General features: G+C 42.9%; 1 protein-coding gene across 7 annotated transcripts in view; it reads right to left on the reverse strand.

Moving 5' to 3' along the window:
- Nucleotides 1-13,615, reverse strand: part of THUMPD2 (THUMP domain containing 2) — a 35,225-nt gene extending 21,610 nt beyond the window's left edge. For 4 of the 7 annotated variants that reach the window (XM_058165063.1, XM_058165060.1, XM_058165062.1 and 1 more), the window contains exons 1-9: nucleotides 13,228-13,615; nucleotides 10,564-10,696; nucleotides 8,363-8,772; nucleotides 6,956-7,033; nucleotides 6,007-6,059; nucleotides 4,881-4,968; nucleotides 4,383-4,454; nucleotides 2,989-3,103; nucleotides 1,755-1,872 (exon numbers count right to left, since the gene is read on the reverse strand). In XM_058165063.1, coding sequence (XP_058021046.1) covers nucleotides 1,755-1,872; nucleotides 2,989-3,103; nucleotides 4,383-4,454; nucleotides 4,881-4,968; nucleotides 6,007-6,059; nucleotides 6,956-7,033; nucleotides 8,363-8,772; nucleotides 10,564-10,696; nucleotides 13,228-13,587 — 1,427 coding nt within the window. In that variant the 5' untranslated portion in view covers nucleotides 13,588-13,615. Of the gene's footprint in view, nucleotide 1; nucleotides 712-1,754; nucleotides 1,873-2,988; nucleotides 3,104-4,382; nucleotides 4,455-4,880; nucleotides 4,969-6,006; nucleotides 6,060-6,955; nucleotides 7,034-8,362; nucleotides 8,773-10,563; nucleotides 10,697-13,227 lie in introns of those variants that run through there. The other 3 variants (XM_058165061.1, XM_058165064.1, XM_058165065.1) reach the window with 3 other exon arrangements.
- Nucleotides 13,616-22,964: the final 9,349 nt, after the last annotated feature.

A 22,964-nucleotide genomic window follows, 5' to 3' on the forward strand; every position in this document is an offset into this window, starting at 1 on the left:
ACAATAGAGAGTAGTTAACTAATATATTCTTGCTTGGTTTAACACTTATTATTTTATAAGAACCTTTCAGAATATCTAGTAAGTAGTTCACAGTCTCTCTATTTTTATCTTTACCTTTCTATATGGTAAGATACACCAAGAGAAAGCCTCTCAGAGAATATCTTGGTAAATTGATTTTAATATTGGGCATCATACAAACTCCAGTTTTTTCCATACATGCCAGTATTTCATTATACTTAATTGCTATATCCATTATTATCCAGCTGATATAAGTGACAATGAGTAAGGTCTTGACTGCCAACTGCAACCCAATACAAGAACCCAATACAAGAATTTTTGATGGATCTGGGCATGCAAAACCCCAAAGGGATATTTACATTAGAGATAGTCTTTGCTTACTAACCACATATTCAATAACTGAGGTTACCCATGATGCTAAAAAAAAATAACTTTATAGCCAATTTACAACCATTTACAACATGCTTAGCATCCCTCAATATTGTGATTGCTATTAGTCAGTACACATCATTCTGTGCCTGACCTATTTTCTTCCCCCTTTTAAAGTAGAGATTGGAGAGGAAGAGATTGCAAGAGAATAAGCTGTTTGCTCCTCTATACATCGAAAGTAATCTGATAGCCCAGGTCTGGGAGTTGCAGGCACACTATGCAGAACGTTCACAGTACTTATTCTTCCTTTCCAATCTCTCTGTTCTGTGGGGAAGGGAAATAATTTCTGTAGGTAACCTCTCTTTTGCCTGACCGTTTTCCCCTGTCCCTTGCAGAGCAGAGATTAGAGAAGAGATTTCAAGAAAGTACTGTAAGCTTTACAATAAGAATGAGGAAGAACTATACATCTGGAAGCTGTTCTAAACAACATAATAACATAACATAAACAGAACTTTGACTGTACCCTTCAGTTCCCTGAGTATAGGACATTGTTCTAAACATAAGCTATTCTTATGTTTAGAATAGCGTCCTATACTCAGGGAACTCAAGGCTACAGTCAAAGTTCCTGGGGAAAGGACTAGAATGGAATAGAATAGAATAGAACATAATAGATTTTTTAATTGGCCAAGTGTGATTAGACACACAAGGAATTTGTCTTGGTGCATATGCTCTCAGTGTATATAAAAGAAGAGATACCTTCATCAAGGTACAACACTTACAACACTTAATAGTCATAGGGTACAAATTTAACAAGCCTATTTTGAAAACATTCCCCCACCTGAATCAAATTAACTTTGTCAGGAACATTTCCTTTACTCTACTATATATTTCTCAGTATGTACCCTATGACTTCTCATTCACTGCCAGCATCAGCAGCGTCCTATATATTATTAGAGCAGACAAGCCCTTCTGAGCTTGTTAGCAATTACCAGCATTATATTTTTTTCATCCTATTTGAAACTATTATTTATGATAGATCCTTTGTGGTCTGAATTGGTTGTTTTCTTGCAGATGTTTAACTATAATGAACAAACTAGGTAATATCACCAGTGCTCCGATCACTGATTAGGAATTAGTGAAACATCTGTAAGTAAACAACCAAACTCGGAGAGCACCAAGGACTCCTCATTTGATTCTGAGCTACAAATATTTTCCCTTATCAGTATTATTACTTAAATTAGAAGATAGGTAATTACCATCAAGTAACATTGTTTCTATCTAGTTATGATGTGTATGTGACTACATATCATATACTAAATCTCATTCTAATATTGATTCTTGAATTCCAAATAATTTGACTCATGTACCTTTCAAGTTCTTGAAAAACTCTTGGAAGAAACTTCATGTCTTCTGTTATTTTGAACTTTTTTCCAAATGGAATGTCTGTCAAAATGACATCAATGCTCTCTGACAGAAAAGGTAATCCTGCAGAGATAAAGTACACTTAAAAGGTCTTGAACTAAGACAGAATTATAACTTAACAGATCCCTTTGGAATGAAATGTTTAATTGTTACTCTGTTCTGCATTCAGAAGGAACTAAAAAATCAAATCTATTTGGGCTTCTATTATTCTAGAACAGGGGTTGGTAAACACTCAAAGAGCCACAAAGATCCTAACCAGAATCCCCCATTCAATTCTGAGCCAACCAGAAGTCCGGTTCCCCCATCATAATCTCCTCCTAGCATGGCGTCCTCTTTCCCCTACCTGTCCTAACTGAAAACCCTATCAATTGTGGAGCCAACCAGCAACAGGGAGCCGCAGCAGAGGGATGAAAGAGCCACATGCAGCTCTAGAGCCATGGGTTGCTGATCCCTGTTCTAGAACTTCCATTTATACGTGGGGCAGACACACTGTCCTATATGGGACTCAATTTTTGCCAATTCCTCCTTCCATTGAGTTTCATAGGATCCCCCAAATTTCCACAGGGCTACAGAGGGAATCAACAAACATAGTATTTCTTCATTTTGCTGCTGAAAGTATCACATAGGCAGAACAATCAGCATTGTTAAAAATTCTCCAGAACAGAATAACAGGAAACATTTCTGGAACCAAACTATCTTCTTTTCGAATTAACATCTTCACAATTAGCATTAATAGCTGCTAGGCAAAATAGAGACAGACAACAATTCATATTTGTTTTCAATTCAATTCAACAATTCATTGCCATGAATTTGGGCAATACCTCACTTCTCATATACTGTATACTATTCCATTACTGCACCTAGTCAGAGATGTTAACATAAAAATACTTGCTTATCAAAGGCAAATATAGGATGTGTTCATCTCTTGATCACTATTTGTATATCATAACTCTCTTTAACTATCTGAAGGAATACCAGTATCAATTTTCAACCTTAATTCCAAAGACACATATATTAAATCAAGTGCACAGAACAATTCTGGGAAAAAGAGAGTTTATTACTTACATTCTAGTTTTATGAAGAAGACTTTTGCAAGCCAATAAAAATAAAGCAACACATATATCAAATTTTATACATTGTATATTTTTCATGTAATTTACACAAATTGTTAATATTTACTTGTCACAGAAGATTTAAATAGTTCAATTTTATCTATCAGGCTTGCATCTCTAATATTTGAGTAGGCTCCTTGTAACTGTGAATCGCTTATATCCGATCCGAAATAATACACGTTCTGTAGAGGAAACAAAAAATTACATTAAGAACAAATTTTACATATTATTAATTTATTTACACTCATAAAATACAATGTTTCCTTAAAGGCAATAGATCACTGACAGGCAGGAAATCTAAGCTGGAAAAGACCCAGGAATTTAGTATCTCTGCCTAATATTTCTTTTAGCCATGAAAGCTATATTTCTTGCTTTCTCATGGGCATTTAAAATATATTTCACTCACACCAAAGGCTAAAAACTGTATATAAACTTTACTGATGTGCCAGTATGCTGTCAGCTGTCCCAGAAACAAGCTGTGTATTGTTTCTCTATTTTATTTGGTCAGAAACAAATGCTGCTTCTTCCCAAGCAGCTGCTTTTTGCACCTTCGGAGAAAGGAACCCAAAGAGATTTTCACGGCAAAATAACACAAACCTCCAAAGAAATAGAATCTGATCACACAGGCTGCATGAAATAAAAACGTTTAACTTTTGTTTGCTTTTCATAGCATCAATGAAACCAGAGATAAGGAGGACCATAAATTGGAAAGGGTCAGCCATTAATTCATTCATTGTGTTTCTGCCGAAAGATCTCAAAAACTGAGAAAATGATTAATCTGGCTCAAAATGATTATATATTGATAAAAAAAATGACACAGATTATGTTATACTTAAGAAAATAATATTAAGTCAGTTATCCATCCATGTTTATCTGTAGATAATAATATAAATATAACAGGGAACTGAAATATAAACTATTTTAATTATTCTGGAAGAAAAGCTGATTCTTTTTTGTCTGTTATTTCCAGCAAGCAATTTTTATAGCCTACATGCAGAAATCTGTTAATTTATGACTGTAATCTTTAGATGTTATTTCAGCCTGTTTTAACTTGTAATACACTTATTTTTGAACAAAAAAACCAAAACAAAACAGAAAAAGACTCTGACTCAAAAACTAAAGATGTGTCTAAGTTCTCAGGAGATGTAAGTTCAAATGAAGTTTGAAACTCTTACTTCAAAAATTCTAAATTTGTCTACTGGTAACTGGTAAGTTAATAATTAAGCTAACCTAGAAGTTTTTTAGGAAATTTATGAATAAAACAGCAATAGTTCATAGAATACTTGTTTTCTTATAGTTACAGTAGCTATACAAATACTAACTACTGAATGAATGTTAAGCTAAGTCCCACAAAATTTCTAAGAACCATTTAGGAGATTGATTTTAATTGTGAGGACACTAGGACTTGCAATGCAATGTAACCAAAAAAAAAATGGTATTTCTTAAAATAAGAAAATTTACAGGCCATTCAGTTGCAGCTTCCAGAAGTATTGTACCTAGACCACACATAGGATCCAATACAAATGCTCCAGCCTGAAAAGAGAAGGAAAAACCAATTTAATACTAACTGTAAGTTATAGGTACCGTAATTGCTCCTTGGTTTGAAAAATTATACAGTATATACTATAAATAAAGCAAGCAAAAGTTAGATTTGATAATTAATTCTTTTCTTCATCTTCACAGCACATTTGAATATATATCTTCCTTTTCATACATCTCAATAATCCTGATAGCAATTTTATAGTAATTATCCCTTTATACACCATGGAGATTAAAACCAAGAGACAACAGACAACTTAATTTGATTTCAACTGCTTGCACATTTTTGCATATTTATTGAGAAATTAAGCCCCAATGAATTTAAGGAAATTGCAAACTATGCAGCTCTCATCTACTTTAAATGTTTCAAATGCTGCTATAGAATTCCCATAATAGTTGCTTAGTAATTTTGTTCATTACCTTGATTTCAGCAACCGATGTCATAGCCCAAGCAATGGTAGATCGCAATCCAGCAGTTTTAATATATGCTCGACTTGCCAAGGGAAGTCTGCAAATAATAGACATATTAAATAAATAAAATAAAAATAAATAAAAATAAGAACAGTCAAATGCATATCTAGAATACTAACATAATGAGTCAATAATGACACGCTTCTCTTCAGGATTGTTTCCTTTCATTCATATCATTTCCCCAATATATCACATTCTATATCTCTAATTTCCAACACTATCACTTAGAATTAGATGGAAACTGAGCACATACGATCTATATTTGCAATGTTTTGAACACTTCTTTGCGGGGGAGGGGCTTTTCCTTTTTAAAAATTTATTTCTGCAAATTTTGATATTCTCCTAAGGCTGTTTTTATCTCTGTTTTGGCTCCACAAGTACTTTTTGTCATAGCCTGAATTCTGGAAATATGTAGGAATTGTTTCACAGTGCAAATAGTTAGAATTTGATTGACCAAAACAGATACTGTGCATACACATGGGGGAAAAAACCTTATAAACAAATGATAAAAAAGGCAGGTAAAGTAAGCTACATATAAGCCAGCTGGCCTCATAATTTCTGTGTGAAATTGTTAAACTACAATTAATTAGTAAATTGAATTATTTTCAATTTCATCTTAAATGAATTTGGCAATATTTTTTTCATTAAAAGTCACAAGGCTCTCATTTTGGTATGCTAAAAATTAAGATAACAATAATACTAAATATAAGCATTCACAACTATTACATTACCATGCTATTTTATATGTATTACTGCTTTTTTCACATGTTGACAATTGTCCTCACCTCTACCAATCTATATGTTTATATGTCATGTACTCTAAGGAAATATAAATGTACAAATGTTTCTAGTACCATGTTCCAAGTTATTTGTCCTTTTATATGACACAGAATGCTAGTTTTACCATTTTAAACATATAATTATTGCACTAAAATATTTCTCATCAATTTATTGCAAAGTCAACAATATGAGAACAAAAACCATTCCAATCCATTTTTTTGGAGGAGCATGTTTTCTATTAGAAAAGTCTATATTTATAGAGAAGCGAGGAATAATAATTTATAATGTCATCTACCTGAAAAGAGGGATACCAATCACAGAATAAATATCATTTAGATGCACAAAGATCTGTAAGTGAATGAAAATTTACAATAATTAGTTGCAAATAGATGAAGTCACTTTTTCAAGGATTATTTATTCTAAAAAGCAAACTCATCCTTAAATGCATGCAAGTATTACACCTATTATAGTATTATATATGGTATTATAGTATTATATATGAAATATAATATAGGAGTACTGTATAAAACATAGTACAAAACTAAGATCACTGCTTTTCCATCAGTGCACACACAAGGGATGGAGATATCCAAGAAGAAGAGAAAAATCTACAAAACCCCAACTTAATACTGGCCAAATATTTTCATCTAAAGAACAGTAAGTGGCAGAAACTTTCTACTTGTGATAGTCTTGCTGCATATGTAGAATTCAGGAGAGTGAAAGTAAGTTCAATGAATTAAATGATAGATCCTACAGGAAATGTGGAAGCATTGCCTAGATTTTATTTTTAAGGTTTTGCTACTTTTTAAATTCTATCTATATCTCTTATTTTTAGAACACTGTTTACTTTGTGTCTTTAGATTTCTGTAATTCTTTATGTTTTTAGATTTCTATAATTTTTTCAGATTTTTTCAGATTAGATTCAAAGATTCTGGTAGACAACTTGCTCCACTATGACTGTTGTCTTTCAATAAGTTCACAATGAATCAAGACAACAATACCTCAGTCTCTTAAGCCCGTTGGAACTCATCCCCACTACAGATAGGCTATTGATTGTTTTCACAGGAACTTATAGATGTCAAAATATAAGGAAGCTAAATTCTACAAGTATAACGTAAGATTTCATTTTTATTAACAAGAATACACATGAAAAATAACTTCCAGTCGTATTTCAGAAACCATTGGATATCTGAAGAAGGCAAAGCCCAAAGCTTCCAACAATTCAACTTAAGTCGGATTATTACCTCTAAATCAGGATTTCTAAGATCTGCTTTCCATCCAAAATTTTTCATAAGAGCTATTCCAATAATTTTTCCCAGTTCCTGAAAAAACAATCACAAATCAGACATGAGAATTATTTGGGTAGGTGGCATATTACGTAGATTCTTAGAATAGAAAACAGCAAACAAAATAGTTCGGCTGAATATTATAGAAGTCATAAAGCATATTTTATACCCCCATCTTATGCATGTTTACTGAAAACAAGCCATCCAAGTTCAATTATGTTTATTTCAGTCTGTCTTATGAAATGGCTTTAAAAAAACTGAAAGAACAGAGCAAAATATTTAGCAAGTTATTTTTATATTTTATGTATGTGTACGCACTAACACACACACACACACACACACACACACACAGAGGGTAAGGAAATGACAGTACTGAAATTTAATTTGTCCTCCATCTCCTTTTGACAATTAAGAAGAATTGCAAAAAATGCATAGAAGAATAGTTACAACTGCTTAGCTTGAACAAAATGTCCACATTTGTTTCCATCTTCAAGCAGTTTTATTTTTTTCTATGTTGATGTCATTCACTAAATATAATTATGGAATTATGCATAAAGAGTAAATTAAATATTCTGAGAGTTCCAGAATAATCTGGACAGACAGTACAATTATTAAGAAGATTTACTGTTTTGCTAGCCATTTTCAAATGGATGTACAGGTAGTCCTCATTTACTGGCCTCTTGTTCAGCTACTTTTGAAGTTACCACAGCACTAAAACGAGAGATTTAAAACCGGTCCTCAAAGTTGTGGCTTTTGCAGCATCCCCATGGTCATATGATCCTGATTTGGGTGCTTGACAACCATCATACTTTTACAACTGTTGCAGCATTCCATGGTAATGATTATCATTTGCATGTTTCACAGTTGGCTTCAAGACAAGTAGTCAATGGGAAAGCCAGCAGGAAGTTATAAGTGACAGTCATGTTTCACTATATGACTGCAGCACTTGATGACACAGTTGCTGGTCCTAATTGTGGTCGGTAAGCTGTTTTTTTAATGTTATTTTAAATGTAATAATGTATTTTTCCATGCAATAGAATATGAAGAAAAATAGCTGTAAACTGAACTGTATGTACTTTGAATTGGCAGCCATTTTCATTGTGCAGTTGAACATTCTCCTAAACAGAACAGTAGCTGAAAGATTTGCCACAGATATAATTGCAGAGAGGAAATTAACATTATGAATTAGCATGTTTAAAAAGAATAAAATCTGGGAAATACAGCATATCATGGATACGTTTTAACCTATACACCTATAAGAGATTTATTTAGATTCTTAATACATCAATTTGTTCCCTGCATATTATCCTTCAGTTTTCATGAAGCTTAGTAGGGCTTCAGCTTTCAAATGAATATTCTACATACCTGTGCAGTAAATAATTTTGCAAGTATTCCACTACAGCGACATGATACTCTGAAACTAAAATAACTATTGCAAATAATGGTTTTGTCTTGAATAAGTTCAGGAGTGTTTTCTAGAAAAAGTCTGTCTTGAGGCAATAAAATGTTTTTACAAACATCGTGTGTATCACATTTTTGCTGATCTTCAATTGGATTTTTAATAGTATCTGTCTCTAATATTATTTGCATTTTTTGCTTTTCATTTTCAATATGGTTTTCTTCTTCCAATTTCTGTTTTTTGGAATCGGGGTATTCTTGGCACAAGTTTAGTTGCTTTGTCGACTGATCATAAAGACTTCTCCAGACCGCAGTTGTATGCAGCCAACATCTGGGATTCTCATTTACAAGTTTTTGAACATCCTGGATTATTCTTCCTGAAATGATAGTGAATTATTAGTCCATACATTTTATCATATCACTTAACATCTAAAAACAAAAGATAAGATTTCTTATTAGATTCCACACTTTTAATGCTCCAGTTATGTAACAAGCCAACTTCTTCCTTTGTAGATTTAGTAAATTCACCAGCATGCCTGTATGCTTCCTAATTAAAATGACAACAACAAAAAACCTTTTGTGGAGCAAAACTTTTCAAGCCAGTTTAAACTATAATCCAGGGCAAACTGAATGAGAATAAGTCTCCCATGAATTAGAATGATCACTTAATTCTAAAATGCTAGTGGATGCTAAAGTTGAAAGAAATTGGTATTAATCTGTTCAGAATAATTTCATAATAACAGAGTTGGAAGGGATCTTGGAGGTCTTCTAGTCCAAACCCCTGCCCAGGCAGGAAACCCTACACCATTTCAGACAAACGGTTATCCAATATCTTCTTAGAAACTTCCAGTGTTGGAGCATTCACAACTTCTGCAGGCAAGTTGTTCCACTAATTAATTGTTCTAACTGTCAGGAAATTTCTCCTTAGATCTAAGTTGCTTCTCTCCTTGATTAGTTTCCACCCATTGCTTCTTGTTTTACCCTCAGGTGCTTTGGAGAATAGTTTGACTCCCTCTTCTTTGTGGCAACCCGTGAGATATTGGAACACTGTTATCATGTCTCCTCTAGTCCTTCTTTTCATTAAACTAGACATACCGAGTTCCTACAACTGTTCTTCATGTTTTAGCCTCCAGTACCTTAATTATCTTTGTTGCTCTTCTCTGCACTCTTTCTAGAGTTTCAACATCTTTTTCACATCGTGGCGACCAAAACTGGATGCAATATTCTAAGTGTGGCCTTACCAAGGCATTATAAAGTGGCACTAACACTTCACGTGATCTTGATTCTATCCCTCTGTTTATGCAGCCCAGAACTGTGTTGGCTTTTTTGGCAGCTGCTGCGCACTGCTGGCTCATATCTAAATGGTTGTCCACTAGGACTCCAAGATCCCTCTCACAGTTACTACTATTGAGCAAGGTACCACACATACGGTACTTGTACATTTTGGGGTTTTTTTGCCTAAATGTAGAACCTTACTTTTTTCACTGTTGAATTTCATTTTGTTAGATAGTGCCCAATGTTCAAGTCTGTCAAGATCCTTCTGTATCTTGAGCCTATCTTCTGGAGTGTTGGCTATTCCTGCCAGCTTGGTGTCATCTACTAATTTGATGAGTTCCCCATCTATCCCCTTGTCCAAGTCATTGATGAAGATGTTGAAGAATACTGGGCCTAAAACAGAGCCTTGGGGTAGTCCACTGCAAACTTCCCTCCATGTGAATGTAGTTCCATTGAGGACTACACTTTGAGTGCGGTTAGTCAGCCAGTTACGAATCCATCTGGTGGTGGTGCTGTCTAACCCACATTTTTCTACTTTATCTAGTAGTAGGATATGGTCTACTTTATCAAATGCTTCATTTATCAAATAGAATGTCTTCATTCTGTTCTTCCAAAACTTCAGATAACTGCTTTTCAAAATCCTCAGAAAGCAACTATTTTCTCAAGATGTGGATTTTGTACTGGAGCTCACAAATCCAAAGGAATCCCAAGCAACATTTTAATTTCATAACTTAATAAATAACTTAATAAATGAAGCCTAGACATTATTATTTTGCCTGCAAAGCACTAAACAAGCATCATATCTGAGAAGTAGTTGGGAATGAAGCACCTAATAGAGAAATAATGCATTCTTTTAACAAAGAGAGGAACAGAAGAACATAGAAGACGGTTACCTTTATTTCCACGGAAGGAAAGTGGAGGACATTTCTTTAGCAGCAAAAATAATCTTTCAGCTGACTTTAGTTTCTTCAACATACTTAGCTCAAGATTGGTACTGAAGAAAACTTTTCCAGATACATATTCTACCTTGAAAGAGAATGCATACCAATAACAAATAAATCTGGATACATATTTGAGAGTTGATTTTTAAAAAAATAGTATCCTTATTAATGAATTAATTCAAGCAACTGACCTTGTTTATAAAATGTACTGGGTACTATGAAAAAAGGCAAAGAGGGATGCATGTGTTTGCCTGATTCCATTTATCCATTGAGAGGGATTTTGGAGTTCTAGTGGTCAATCACTTAAATATGAACCAGCAGCAGGGGTGAAATGATCTCGGACTGGATCGCCAGATCTGGTAGCGATGGCGGCAAGTGGTTCAGAAAACCAGTAGCAAAAATCCCTGCCTCCCCCCATGCCCAGCTTAGCCGCGCGATCATCAGAGGTTGTGTTTTTTTTACTTTTAAAAGCATTTTTTGAAAAAATGCTTTTAAAAGTAAAAAAAAAAAGCCTCTGATAATCACGCGGCTCTACATTTAAAAAAAATGCTTTTAAAAGGTTCTGGCGATCAGGCAACTCAGCTGGGATCGTCAGAACCCTTTAAAAGCATTTTTTCTACAACCTCTTCGGCCAAAGAGGTTGTAGAAAAAATGCTTTTAAAAGGTTCCTCTGGCGATCCCAGCTGAGTTGCCTGATCATCAGAGGCTTTTAAAAGCATTTTTTACAACCAAAGAGGTTGTAGAAAAATGCTTTTAAAAGTAAAAAAAAAAGTTGGCCATGCCCACCCATGCACATTACCCCCCCACCAAGCCACGCCCACAGAACTGGTAGTAACAAATTTTACATTTCACCCCTGGCGAGAAGTGTGCTGCAGCTGCCAAAAATGATGGAGATTCTCAGTCATCCAGGTCATGATTGTCCCAACGGTGCTTTTTCAAGAAGCAACTGGACTTTCTGATTTTTTTTTGACGACATTTTGCTTCTCATCCAAGAAGCTTCTTCAGCTCTGTTGAATTATCTGACATTGAGTGCTGGCACAATGCAAAGCAACAGCCTTGCTGTGAGATTAGGGCTCACATTATGGAATGTTCTGGATGAAGAAATCCCTACAGTTTTTGAAATTCTCTTTAATATTCCCTATGCAGTAAAACTGTTGTTACTCAGCAGAACTTAGTTCTGAACTTATATTCACAGCAGAAATAAACATCCAAAAAGCTCTAATTCATGCCCTCAGTAAATCAATGAATTTAATAAAAACATTTTTTATGATCACTCGCTACAGATTGGCTTATTTTTCAAGCATCCTGTGATAAATTCCATAAAATGGAAAATTAAAAAGGTAGATAGTTTTTCTGACTGACAATTATTCTAAAGTCAATGGTTAGACAACAAACCAAGGAATGCTGATCACTTATGTAAATTTTACACTACAAAGATGAAATCATCATTTGGCTCCAGGCAAAATTTGTAATTTATAATTATTTATAATTATCATATAGATGCACGCTGTTACACAGACAAGAGAAAAATCTTCATCCCTGAAAGCAACAATACTTCTCACTGAAATAATCAGAAACTTGCAGTTTACCCACACAAACACCACAGACCACTTTGTTTTATTGTCATTTATTCCAGCAAAAACTCTTTCTCTTTCAACAACTGCAATACATCAAGGTATTCCAGGTTGCCTACTATAAAGGAATATCTAAGTTCCTTTCCCTGACACCTGCCATTTAATTATTAAAAGCTGAAGAACTCATGATTTTAGAATCCAGATTTTGCACATGTGGACTGGTAATGCAAATGATTATAAACACCGCCTAAAAGTCACAAGCAATTAAAAATGGGATTTCTACCACCAGACTGAAGTGAGTTGTGGTAAGATGTGACACAAGGTATGGGAGGTGCATACGAGTTCAAACATACATACAGATAGTCCTCGACTTACAACAGTTCGCTTAGTGACCGAAGTTACAATAGCACTGAAAAAAGTGACTTGAGACCATTTTTCATAGTTATGACCATTGCAGCATCCCTATGGTCACGTGATTTACATTCGGATACTTGACAACTGACTCACATTTATGACAGTTGCAGTGTCCCGGGGTCACACAATTCCCTTCTGCGACCTTCTGACAAGCAAAGTCAGTGGGGAAGCCAGATTCACTTAATAACCATGTTATTAACAACTGCAGTGATTCACTTAACAAATGTGGCAAAAAAGGTCGTAAAATGGGGGAAAAACTCATTCTTTTAACAGTACTAACACATTTTTTCACTTAGCGACAGAAATATTGGACTCAATTGTGATCTTAAGTTAAGGACTACCTGTGGTCGTTCAAACATCGTCGTAGCACGAGAAACGTATATAGAATCACATGGGGGAGGCCAAAACCGCGCGGTGGGACTTTTGAAGAGACATGGCTAACTGCGGGAACTGGTTTTCCGAAGCAGCGAGCGTACAAATGAGCAATTGGCCCAATCTTCACCTCAGCCCAAGACCGCTACCGCTGCCTCTCTCCCGGTATAGATTTTGCGGCGAGCAAAGCGAGCTTCTAAGCCGTTATTTTACCCAACCGAGCCCGGCGCGGCCTAAGGAGTCCGGAGCCGCTCACCTGAGTGGCGCCCAAACGAGTCTGCACTTCTTCGATGAGGAAGGCCTCCATCCCGCGTCCCGCCGTGCAAAAATAGCGACTGCCGCGGCGAACCTCGTCCTGCCTCTGCCGTTTTCCTCCGTCAGCCATTGCGACCTTGTCGCGGGAAACAGCCGGTGTCGAGTCCCCCCCGGACGTCGACGCTGCCTCCGCTTTCCTCTCTGATCGCGGAGGGGAGGCCGCTGAGAAGTTTGCCTCCTGCAGGCAAGGGCGCTGCTTCCCGAGTCGCCCTGTGCTTTTGGCGCCGGGCCATCCTCCCTTTCCAATGGAGGGCGGCAAACTGCATTTGGGGATCCGGTTCTGCCTCTCCGCTTTCACCATGCGAAACCTAATTCCTTTTTCAAAAACAAAAAGTAAGTCCTTCTCATTCCAATAGCACGGCAGCCCCACTTAAAGGTGAACTGCGACCTTTTTCCGTCTGGAAAAAAAAATCAGAAGCAGGCTGGTGAAGTAGAATAGAATAACAGAGTTGGAAGGGATCTTGGAGATCATCTAGTCCAACCCCTTGCTTAGGCAGGAAACCCTATCCAATCTCTTCTTTAAAACTTCCAGTGTTGGAGCATTTACAACTTCCGGAGGTAAGTTGTCCCAGTGATTATTTGTTCTAACTGTCAGGATAATTTCTCTTTAGTTCTAGGTTGCTTTTCTCCTTCATTAGTTTCCACCCATTGCTTCTTGTCCTGCCCTCAGGTGCTTTGAAGAATAGCTTGACTCCCTCTTCTTTGTAGCAGCCCCTGAGATATTGGAAGATTGCTATCATATTGCCCTAGTCCTTCTTTTCATCAGACTACACATATCCAGTTCCAGCAATCATTCTTTATATGCTTTATCCTCGAGTCCCCTAATCATCTTTGTTGCTCTTCTCTGCACTCTTTCTAGCAGCTCAACATCTTTTTTACATCATGACAGACCAAAACTGGATGCAGTATTCCAAGTGTGGCCTTACCAAGTGTGAGTTTTAGGCTGTCATTTTTTAGCACTAGGGAGAACATTTTTGGAAAAAATCAAAACATTTTGGAAAAATCATTCCACCTCCTATTCAGATCTGGTGAGAAGTATTTTGCAACCCATATTGTGTCAAATACATCCCAAGGAAATAAAAATGCATGTCCGTCATGTAGAGGTACCTCAAAGTTCTGTCTTGGACCCTGTGCTTTTCAATATCTTCAAAAATGATTTAGATGAGGGGATAGAAGGGAAACCCATCAAAGTTGCTGATGACACTTAGCTGGGGGCAATTGTGAACACTTTGGAACATAGATTCAAGGTTGAGAAAGTTCTTGATAGACTTGAACATTGGACCCTATCCAACAAGATGCAGCTCAGTAGTGAAAAAAATAAGATCCTGCACATAGCCAAGAAAAACCAAATGTATAGGTACAGGATAGATGATTCCTGGCTTATCAGTAGTATGTGAGTGGGATCTAGGAGTCTTAGTGAACCACCACTTAAATATTAGCCAGGAGTATGCTGAGCTGCCAAATATCCAATGCTTACCTAAGAAATGATAGAGTCAAGAATGAACAGAGGTGGAGTGAATATGGGTTGAATATAAAACTGAATTGTCAGTTTGAAAGAAGTATTTTGAAATGGTTTGGTCATATGGACAGACTGACTGCAGATTGTATTATAAAGGGGAAGACTTAAAAAAAAAGTGGTTAGATTGTTCTCACTGTTAGGAAATGTCTTAACAGAAATTTCCTAATAGATGGTGTTGAGAACCTCAAAAAGAAACTTAAGGAACAAAAAGAACTTTGAATCTTTGGAGGTGGTAGAAGCAGACATGGTTTGCAAGTATAAAAAGATTTGAAGGATACAGTGAAAAACTTGGTATAAATTACACTTGGAAAGATTTTTTTTTCCTCTTGCTTTATGAGGTAATTCCTTTCAATTCCTGTTTCATACTTTTATGTACTTAGCACAAAAGTTGCTTACTTCAAAATGGAATAGTAACACTATGTATTGTATGTATGTAGATTCCAGGTTATTGGCCTTCTTAGTAGAGCATTTATTTATTTATTTATTTGATTTATATACCGCCCTTCTCCCGAAGGACTCAGGGCGGTTTACAGCCAGGTAAAAACAAAAATACAAACATTAAAAACATTTTAAAAACTAAATTCAGTTTGGCTAAGAGAGACTAAAAACTCTAATAAAAACCCTAATAAAAACCCCCATTAAAACTATTAGGCCAGCCCTGCGCGATGAAACAAAAGTGTCTTCAGCTCGCGGCGAAAGGTCCGGAGGTCAGGGATTTGATGTACCCTGGAGGCAGCTCGTTCCAGAGGGCAGGAGCCCCCACAGAGAAGGCCCCTCCCTTGGGGGTCGCCAGTCGACATTGTCTGACCGACAGCACCATGAGGAGACCCTCCCTATAGGAGCGCACTGGTCGATGAGAGGCAATTGGTAGCAGCAGGCAGTCCCGTAAATAACCCGGTCCTATGCCATGGAGCGCTTTAAAGGTGGTAACCAGCACCTTGAATTGCATCCGGAAGACCACCGCAACAAGTGTAGCTTGCGCAGGAGAGGTGTTACATGGGAGCCTCGAGTTGCTCCCTCTACTACCCGTGCAGCCGCATTCTGGACCAGTTGGAGCCTCCGGGTGCTCTTCAAGGGGAGCCCCATGTAGAGAGCGTTGCAGTAATCCAGGCGGGAAGTGACGAGGGTATGAGTGACCGTGCATAAGGAATCCCGGTCTAGGAAGGGGCGCAACTGGCGTATCAGGCAAACCTGATAGAAAGCTCCCCTGGCGACGGCCATCATATGTTCTTCTAAAGACAGCCGTACATCCAGGAGGACGCCTAGATTGCGAACCCTTTCCATGGGGGCCAATGACTGGCCCCCAACAGTCAGCGATGGAGTCAGCTGACTGTACCGGGATGCCGGCATCCACAGCCACTCAGTCCTGGAAGGGTTGAGTCGAAGCCTGTTTTTCCCCATCCAGACCCGAACAGCCTCCAGACACCGGGACATCACTTCAACGGCTTCGTTGGGGTAGTTAGGGGTGGAAATGTACAGCTGTGTATCATCAGTGTACAGATGACATCGCACCCCAAAACCACGGATGATCTCACCCAGCGGCTTCATGTAGATGTTGAACAGGAGAGGCGAGAGAACCGACCCCTGTGGCACCCCACACATGAGGTGCCTCGCGGTCGAACTCTGCTCCCCTGCCAACACCGTCTGCGACCGGTCAGAAAGGTAGGAGGAGAACCACCGAAAAATGGTGCCCCCCACTCCCAACCCCTCCAGCCGTTGCAGCAAGATACCATGGACGATGGTATCAAAAGCCGCTGAAAGATCTAATAGGACCAGGGCAGAGGAACAACCCCTGTCCCGGGCCCTCCAGAGATCATCTACCAACGTGACCAATGCCGTCTCCGTGCTGTACCCAGGCCAAAAGCTGGACTGGAATGGGTCAAGATAGTTTCATCCAGGTACCGGGGGAGCTGTTGCGCCACCACACTCTCAACAACCTTCGCCACAAAATGAAGGTTGGAGACGGGACGATAATTCTCTAAAGCAGCTGGATCCAGGGAGGGCTTCTTGAGGAGGGGCCTCACCACCGCCTCTTTTAAGGCAGTGGGGAAGACACCCTCCATCAAAGACGCGTTGACAATTCCCTGAAGCCAGCCTCGTGTAACCTCCCGGGTGGCCAGTACCAACCAGGAGGGACACGGGTCCAATAAACATGTGGTCATGTTAAGCCTTCCCAATATCCTGTCCATGTCCTCGGGAGCCACAGCGTCGAACTCTTCCCAGATAACGTCATCAAGAACTACCTCCGTCATCCCGCCCGAATCTACCCAATCCGCATCCAGACCATCCCAGATCTGAGCGATTTTATTATGCAGATATCGTCCAAAATCCTCAGCACGCCCTTGCAAGGGGTCCTCCCGTGCTCCCTGCAGGAGGAGGGAGCAGGTCACCCTAAACAGGGCGGCTGGGCGTGTTCTGTTTCCCTTCCCCCAATACTCCCAGCAAAGAGTCAGTCAGAGGCCTCCTTTTCTGATTTATTTACATATATATAAATGTCCTGGCTACGTCTACCCACGGGCCTGCCAAGTTTCTGGAGATAACAAGGAAATTACAGATAAGGCCAGAATTACTCACGAATATATTCTTCCCTCCGTTGATACAGATTGCCCGCGCAAATTCATTACTTTGTCCAAGACAAAAAACCAGGAAGTCCCGCCTCCTATTTATAGTCTCTGCAGATGTCACTGCATGACAATTATGACTTGGCTTTGTCCCAACTCTTCCGCTGCTGCGCACGCCGGTCACGCCTGCGTAATCTTGCATCACTCTAAAACTGTTCTTGGGGCGTTGCCAAATCAGAAGGAGGCTCCAGGAAATCAGGCTTTGCCGGCCCCTCCTCCTCCCTTTGAGTGGGTGCCAGGGAGGGAAAGGGCTCAAGAGAAGCAGGGCTGGCCAGGTCTTCTCCCTCACTTTCTGAATCATCCGAGTCCAGGAGTCCGGGTCCAGGAACCTGGGTCACAACACTATCCCTCACCGCAGGGCCCTTCCCCCGGGGCTGACGATCGGGATGCGGTCGGGCTGGGTTCTGCTCATGGAAGGCCTGCACCAGGTCAGGGGCATGAACGTCGGAGGCATCTACCCAGGAGAAATCAGTCCCGTATCCCTTCCATGCGATCAAATATTGGAAACGACCCTTCAGCCAGCGGGAGTCTCGTCGCTGTGGACTTCAGATTCCTCCGATCCGTCCTCGGCGACAGTGACGGTGCTGTTGGGCACCGAAGGGGACTCGTGTGGCCTCAGGAACCAGAAGGGACCGGTGAAAACGGGTGGATCCGCATGGATCGTGGCAGGGTCAGTCGGTAGGCTACCGGGTTGATGACTGCCTCGACAGGAACGGGCCGATGAATCGGTGGTCCAACTTCTTTACCGGGCGGTCGGACGGGAGGTGTTTGGTGGAGAGCCACACCGGTCTCCAACTGCCAGCGGGCGTTGCCCGTCGGGAGCGGTCGGCGGACCGTTTGTAGTCCTCCTTTGCCCGATTCAGCTGCTGGCGTACCAACTGTTGGACCGCATGCAATTCCGTCAGGAAGGTCTGCGTTCGGGAACAGGAGAGTCCGTGGTGCCAGAGGAAGAGCGCGGATGGTACCCCACATTGGCAAAGAACGGGGTCATCTGAGTAGAGGTGTGCTGAGAGTTGTTAAAAGCAAACTCCGCCAGGGACAGGTAGTCGGCCCAGTTGTCCTGTTGCTGGTTGATGAAGCAACGGAGATACTGTTCCAGTATACCGATGACCTTCTCTGTACCCCCGTCGGTCTCCGGATGGTGCGATGACGACAGACACACCTGCACCTCCCACGCAGCCATCAGGCTCTTCCAGAAGCGGGCTGTGAACTGAACTCCGCGGTCCGAAACCACCCTGTCCGGTAGACCATGGAGGCGGAAGATGTGCTGCAGAAAGAGACGGGCCGTTTTTGCGGCTGTGGGCAGTCCACGGCATGGGATGAAGTGTGCCATCTTGGTGAGCATGTCCACCACCACCAGCACCGTGGTGAACCCAGAGGACGGCGGCAGGTCTGTCAGGAAGTCCATAGAGATCGCCCCCCAGGGTCTGTCGGGTGTCGGCAAGGGCTGGAGGAGCCCAGGAGGTGCCCCCGTGGCGGTCTTGGCTTGCCGGCATGGTACGCAGGATGTCACGTAGGCATGTATATCATGCCGCACTCGGGGCCACCAAAAGGTCCGTGTCACCAGGTGGAGGGTCTTGAAGAACCCAAAATGTCCTGCTGCAGGGTTGTCGTGGCACTGGGTCATGACGAGGGCTCGGAGTGGTCCTGTGGGCACATATAATCGCCCCCGAAACTTGAGTAAGTCCTCCTCCAAGGTCCAAGGAGATGTGGGGCCCACCTCCGCTCTCCTTTGCTGCGACCAGGCGTCCTGGCGCTGCACCTCTCGCACCTGGGCCCGCAGGTCCACTGGCTCCCGTGCTGCGGCCAAGGCTTCTGCCGGCAGCACTGTCCGTGGAGGAAGGGGGTCCTTGGCGCAGAGGTACTCTGGCTTGTGGGACAGGGCATCCGCCCTCCGGTTGTGACCGCTGGGAATGTAGGTCACGCGGAAGTTGAACCGGGCAAAAAACAACGACCACCGGATCTGCTGCTGGTTCAACTTCCGAGCTGTGGTGAGGTGCTTGAGATTCCGATGGTCCGTTCGGACCTCCACCTGATGTCAGGCCCCCTCCAGATGGTGTCGCCAAGCCTCGAATGCAGCCTTGATAGCCAGCAACTCTTTTTCCCAGATAGTGTAGTTGCGCTCGGAAGGATTGAGTTTCCGGGAGTAGTAAGCGCAGGGGGAAAAGTGTGCTGCCATTCGTCGGAGCCTGTAGCAGCACCGCTCCCAGAGCCACATTGGACGCGTCCGTTTCCACCACAAAAGGCCGGAGCGGGTCGGGATGCCTCAGGACGGGTTCCGTGACGAAGGCTTTCTTGAGGGCTGTGAATGCTTCTTGCTGCGGGGGACCCCACCGGAACGCAACCTTCTTCCTGAGGAGCTGGGTAAGTGGAGCCGTCAGTGTGGCGAAGCCCGGGATGAAGGTCCGGTAGTAGTTGGCGAAGCCCAGCAGGCGCTGAACATCCTTTACCCGACGAGGGGCTTCCCAGCTACACAAAGCTTCTACTTTACATGGGTCCATCGCTATGCCCTCGGCGAGATGATATGCCCGAGGAATTCTATGGAAGTCCGGAAGAAGACGCATTTCTCCAGCTTCGCATTGAGTTGTTGCTCCCGCAAGCATTGCAGAACCAGACCGACGTGTCGAAGGTGGCTTTCCCTGGACCGGGAGTAAATCAGGATGTCGTCAGGTAGATAACCACGAACCGATCCAACATGTCTCGGAACACGCTGCTCATGAAGTGCTGGAAAACGGCGGAGCGTTGGTCAACCCAAATGGCATGACAGTGTATTCGTAGTGTCCGTATCGGGTGCCGAATGCCGTCTTCCATTCGTCTCCTTCTCGCATCCGCACCAGGTTGTAGGCCCCGGAGATCGAGCTTGGTGAAGATCGTGGCCTCCGCAACCTCTCCAGTAGCTCCGGGATGAGCGGCAGGGGGTAGCGATTCCGTACCGTAATGGCATTTAGCCGGCGGTAATCACAGCACAGGCGCAAGTCCCCTGTCTTCTTCTTCACGAAAAGGACCGGGGCCGAGAGAGGGGACTTTGAAGGCCGGATGAACCCTCGGGCCAGGTTTTTGTCCAGGAAGTCCCTGAGGGCGGCCAACTCGGGCTCCGACATGGAATACAGGCGTCCCACAGGCAGTGGTGCGTTGGGCAGAAGGTCCACGGGGCAATCGTAGGGCCGATGCGGGGGTAGTCGGTCCGCCTCCTTCTCGCTGAACACGTCGGCGAAGTCCGTCAGCTCAGGAGGCAAGGTGATGGCAGCGGTGGGGATGTTCTGGCCGGCACAGGTGTGGCGGATGTTGTCGACGCACTGCAGACTCGGGAAAGAGATGGCGTTCCGCAACCAGGCCACCTGAGGATCGTGGGTCCGAAGCCAGGCCATCCCAAGGACCAAGGGAAAATGAAGGTCCACTGTGACATAAAACTGGATCGCCTCCTCATGATCCCCAATAGCCAGGCGCAAAGGCTGGGTGGCGATTTTAATGGGGCCGGACACCAGTTCTCGTCCATCAATTGTCTCTACCCGCATCGGAGGATCCACCGGAACCACGGGGACCGCAAACTGGGTCACAAAGGCCTGGTCCATAAAGTTTGTTGTGGCCCCTGAGTCCACCAGCGCATGCGCCTGGAGCCCGTCTGACTGGTTCCCCAACCATATCCGTGTGTCCAGAATCAGATGCCGAGGGGGCCCAGAGTCTACTTCCGCAACGTCCAGTGGGGGCTTAGTACGTGCCCGACCTAGGGTTTCCCCGAGGTCGGGCCTGCTCCGTTTCCCGATTGGTCACGTTGTGATTTGGGGACCGGCGTGCGTGCCCCACTTCGCTTTCTGGGGCAAGAAGCGGCGAAGTGGCCGGGCTCTCCACAGTACAGGCACAATCCCCCTTGGCGCCTCCGGATCCGCTCCTGGGCTGTCAGGCGAGGTCTGACCGCTCCCAACTCCATGGGCTCTTCCGCAGCGGTTACAAAACGTGGGGCGACCCGGGGTGCTGGTGGTGCAGGAAGTGGGGGTGCAGATGTCGACGGCGGGTCCCGGGGGGTGCGACGGGATGGTCGCCGTTGCAGACGGGCATCGAGTCGGAGACAAAGGGGCACCAAGTTGTCGAGGGTCCGCGGCGCCTCCACCTGGGCCAGCTCATCTTGCAATTCCTCTGAGAGTCCCTCCTGGAACGCGTCCACCAGCGCTGCATCATTCCAGTCAGAGTCCTGGCACAAAAGACGAAATTCGGCGATGTACTCCTGCAGGGGGCGTTTCCCTTGACAGAGTTCCTTAAGGCGCCTGGTTGCCATCAGCATTCGAACTGGGTCCTCGTACATGGTGCGCAGGTGCTGCCAAAAACGCTGTTGGTCCGCCAGCAAGGGGCTATCCTGGAGCAAGAGGGGTGTGGCCCATCGAGCAGCCGAGCCGGAAAGAAGGTTAATCACGAAGGCCACCTTAGCCCGGTCGTCTGGGAAATCCTCTGGCCGCATAGCCATGTAGAGCTGGCACTGTCCCAAGAAGGTCGGGAACATCTCAGGCTGCCCAGAAAACTTATCCGGCACGGTTATCGGGCACTTGCGACGAGGAGGAGGAGTGGGAGGACGGGGGGGTGCTGCAGGCACATTCCCGGCAGCAAGTTGGCCTGCCAAGTGAGCCACTTGCTGCTGGAGCTGTTGATTAGCCGCTTGTAGCTGCTGTAACTGCTGTTGTACCTGCTGCTGGTCCATCTTTGGTAGAAGATGTTTTAGTCGGGGTCTTGGACAAAATGTTCTGTTTCCCTTCCCCCAATACTCCCAGCAAAGAGTCAGTCAGAGGCCTCCTTTTCTGATTTATTTACATATATATAAATGTCCTGGCTACGTCTACCCACGGGCCTGCCAAGTTTCTGGAGATAACAAGGAAATTACAGATAAGGCCAGAATTACTCACGAATATATTCTTCCCTCCGTTGATACAGATTGCCCGCGCAAATTCATTACTTTGTCCAAGACAAAAAACCAGGAAGTCCCGCCTCCTATTTATAGTCTCTGCAGATGTCACTGCATGACAATTATGACTTGGCTTTGTCCCAACTCTTCCGCTGCTGCGCACGCCGGTCACGCCTGCGTAATCTTGCATCACTCCAAAACTGTTCTTGGGGCGTTGCCAAATCAGAAGGAGGCTCCAGGGAATCAGGCTTTGCCGGCCCCTCCTCCTCCCTTTGAGTGGGTGCCAGGGAGGGAAAGGGCTCAAGAGAAGCAGGGCTGGCCAGGTCTTCTCCCTCACTTTCTGAATCATCCGAGTCCAGGAGTCCGGGTCCAGGAACCTGGGTCACAACAGGGCGATTCTCTGCTGATGCAATAAGAGTGGAAAAATACTCCCGTTTTGCCGTTCTTATCGCCACTAGATAGGTCTGAATATGAGACCTTACTAGTGTCCGGTCAGATTCAGAAGACTGGCCCTCCAATCACTCTCTAGGCGTCTTTTCCGGTGCTTCATCTCTCTCAGCTCCTCAGAATACCAAGGAGCCAGTCGAGATCGGCGCCGGGTCAGAGGCCGCAAAGGCATGACGCGATCCAAAGCCCCAGCCCCGCCC

The sequence above is a fragment of the Ahaetulla prasina genome, chromosome 1, assembly GCF_028640845.1.
Source record: "Ahaetulla prasina isolate Xishuangbanna chromosome 1, ASM2864084v1, whole genome shotgun sequence".
Lineage (NCBI taxonomy): Eukaryota > Metazoa > Chordata > Lepidosauria > Squamata > Colubridae > Ahaetulla > Ahaetulla prasina.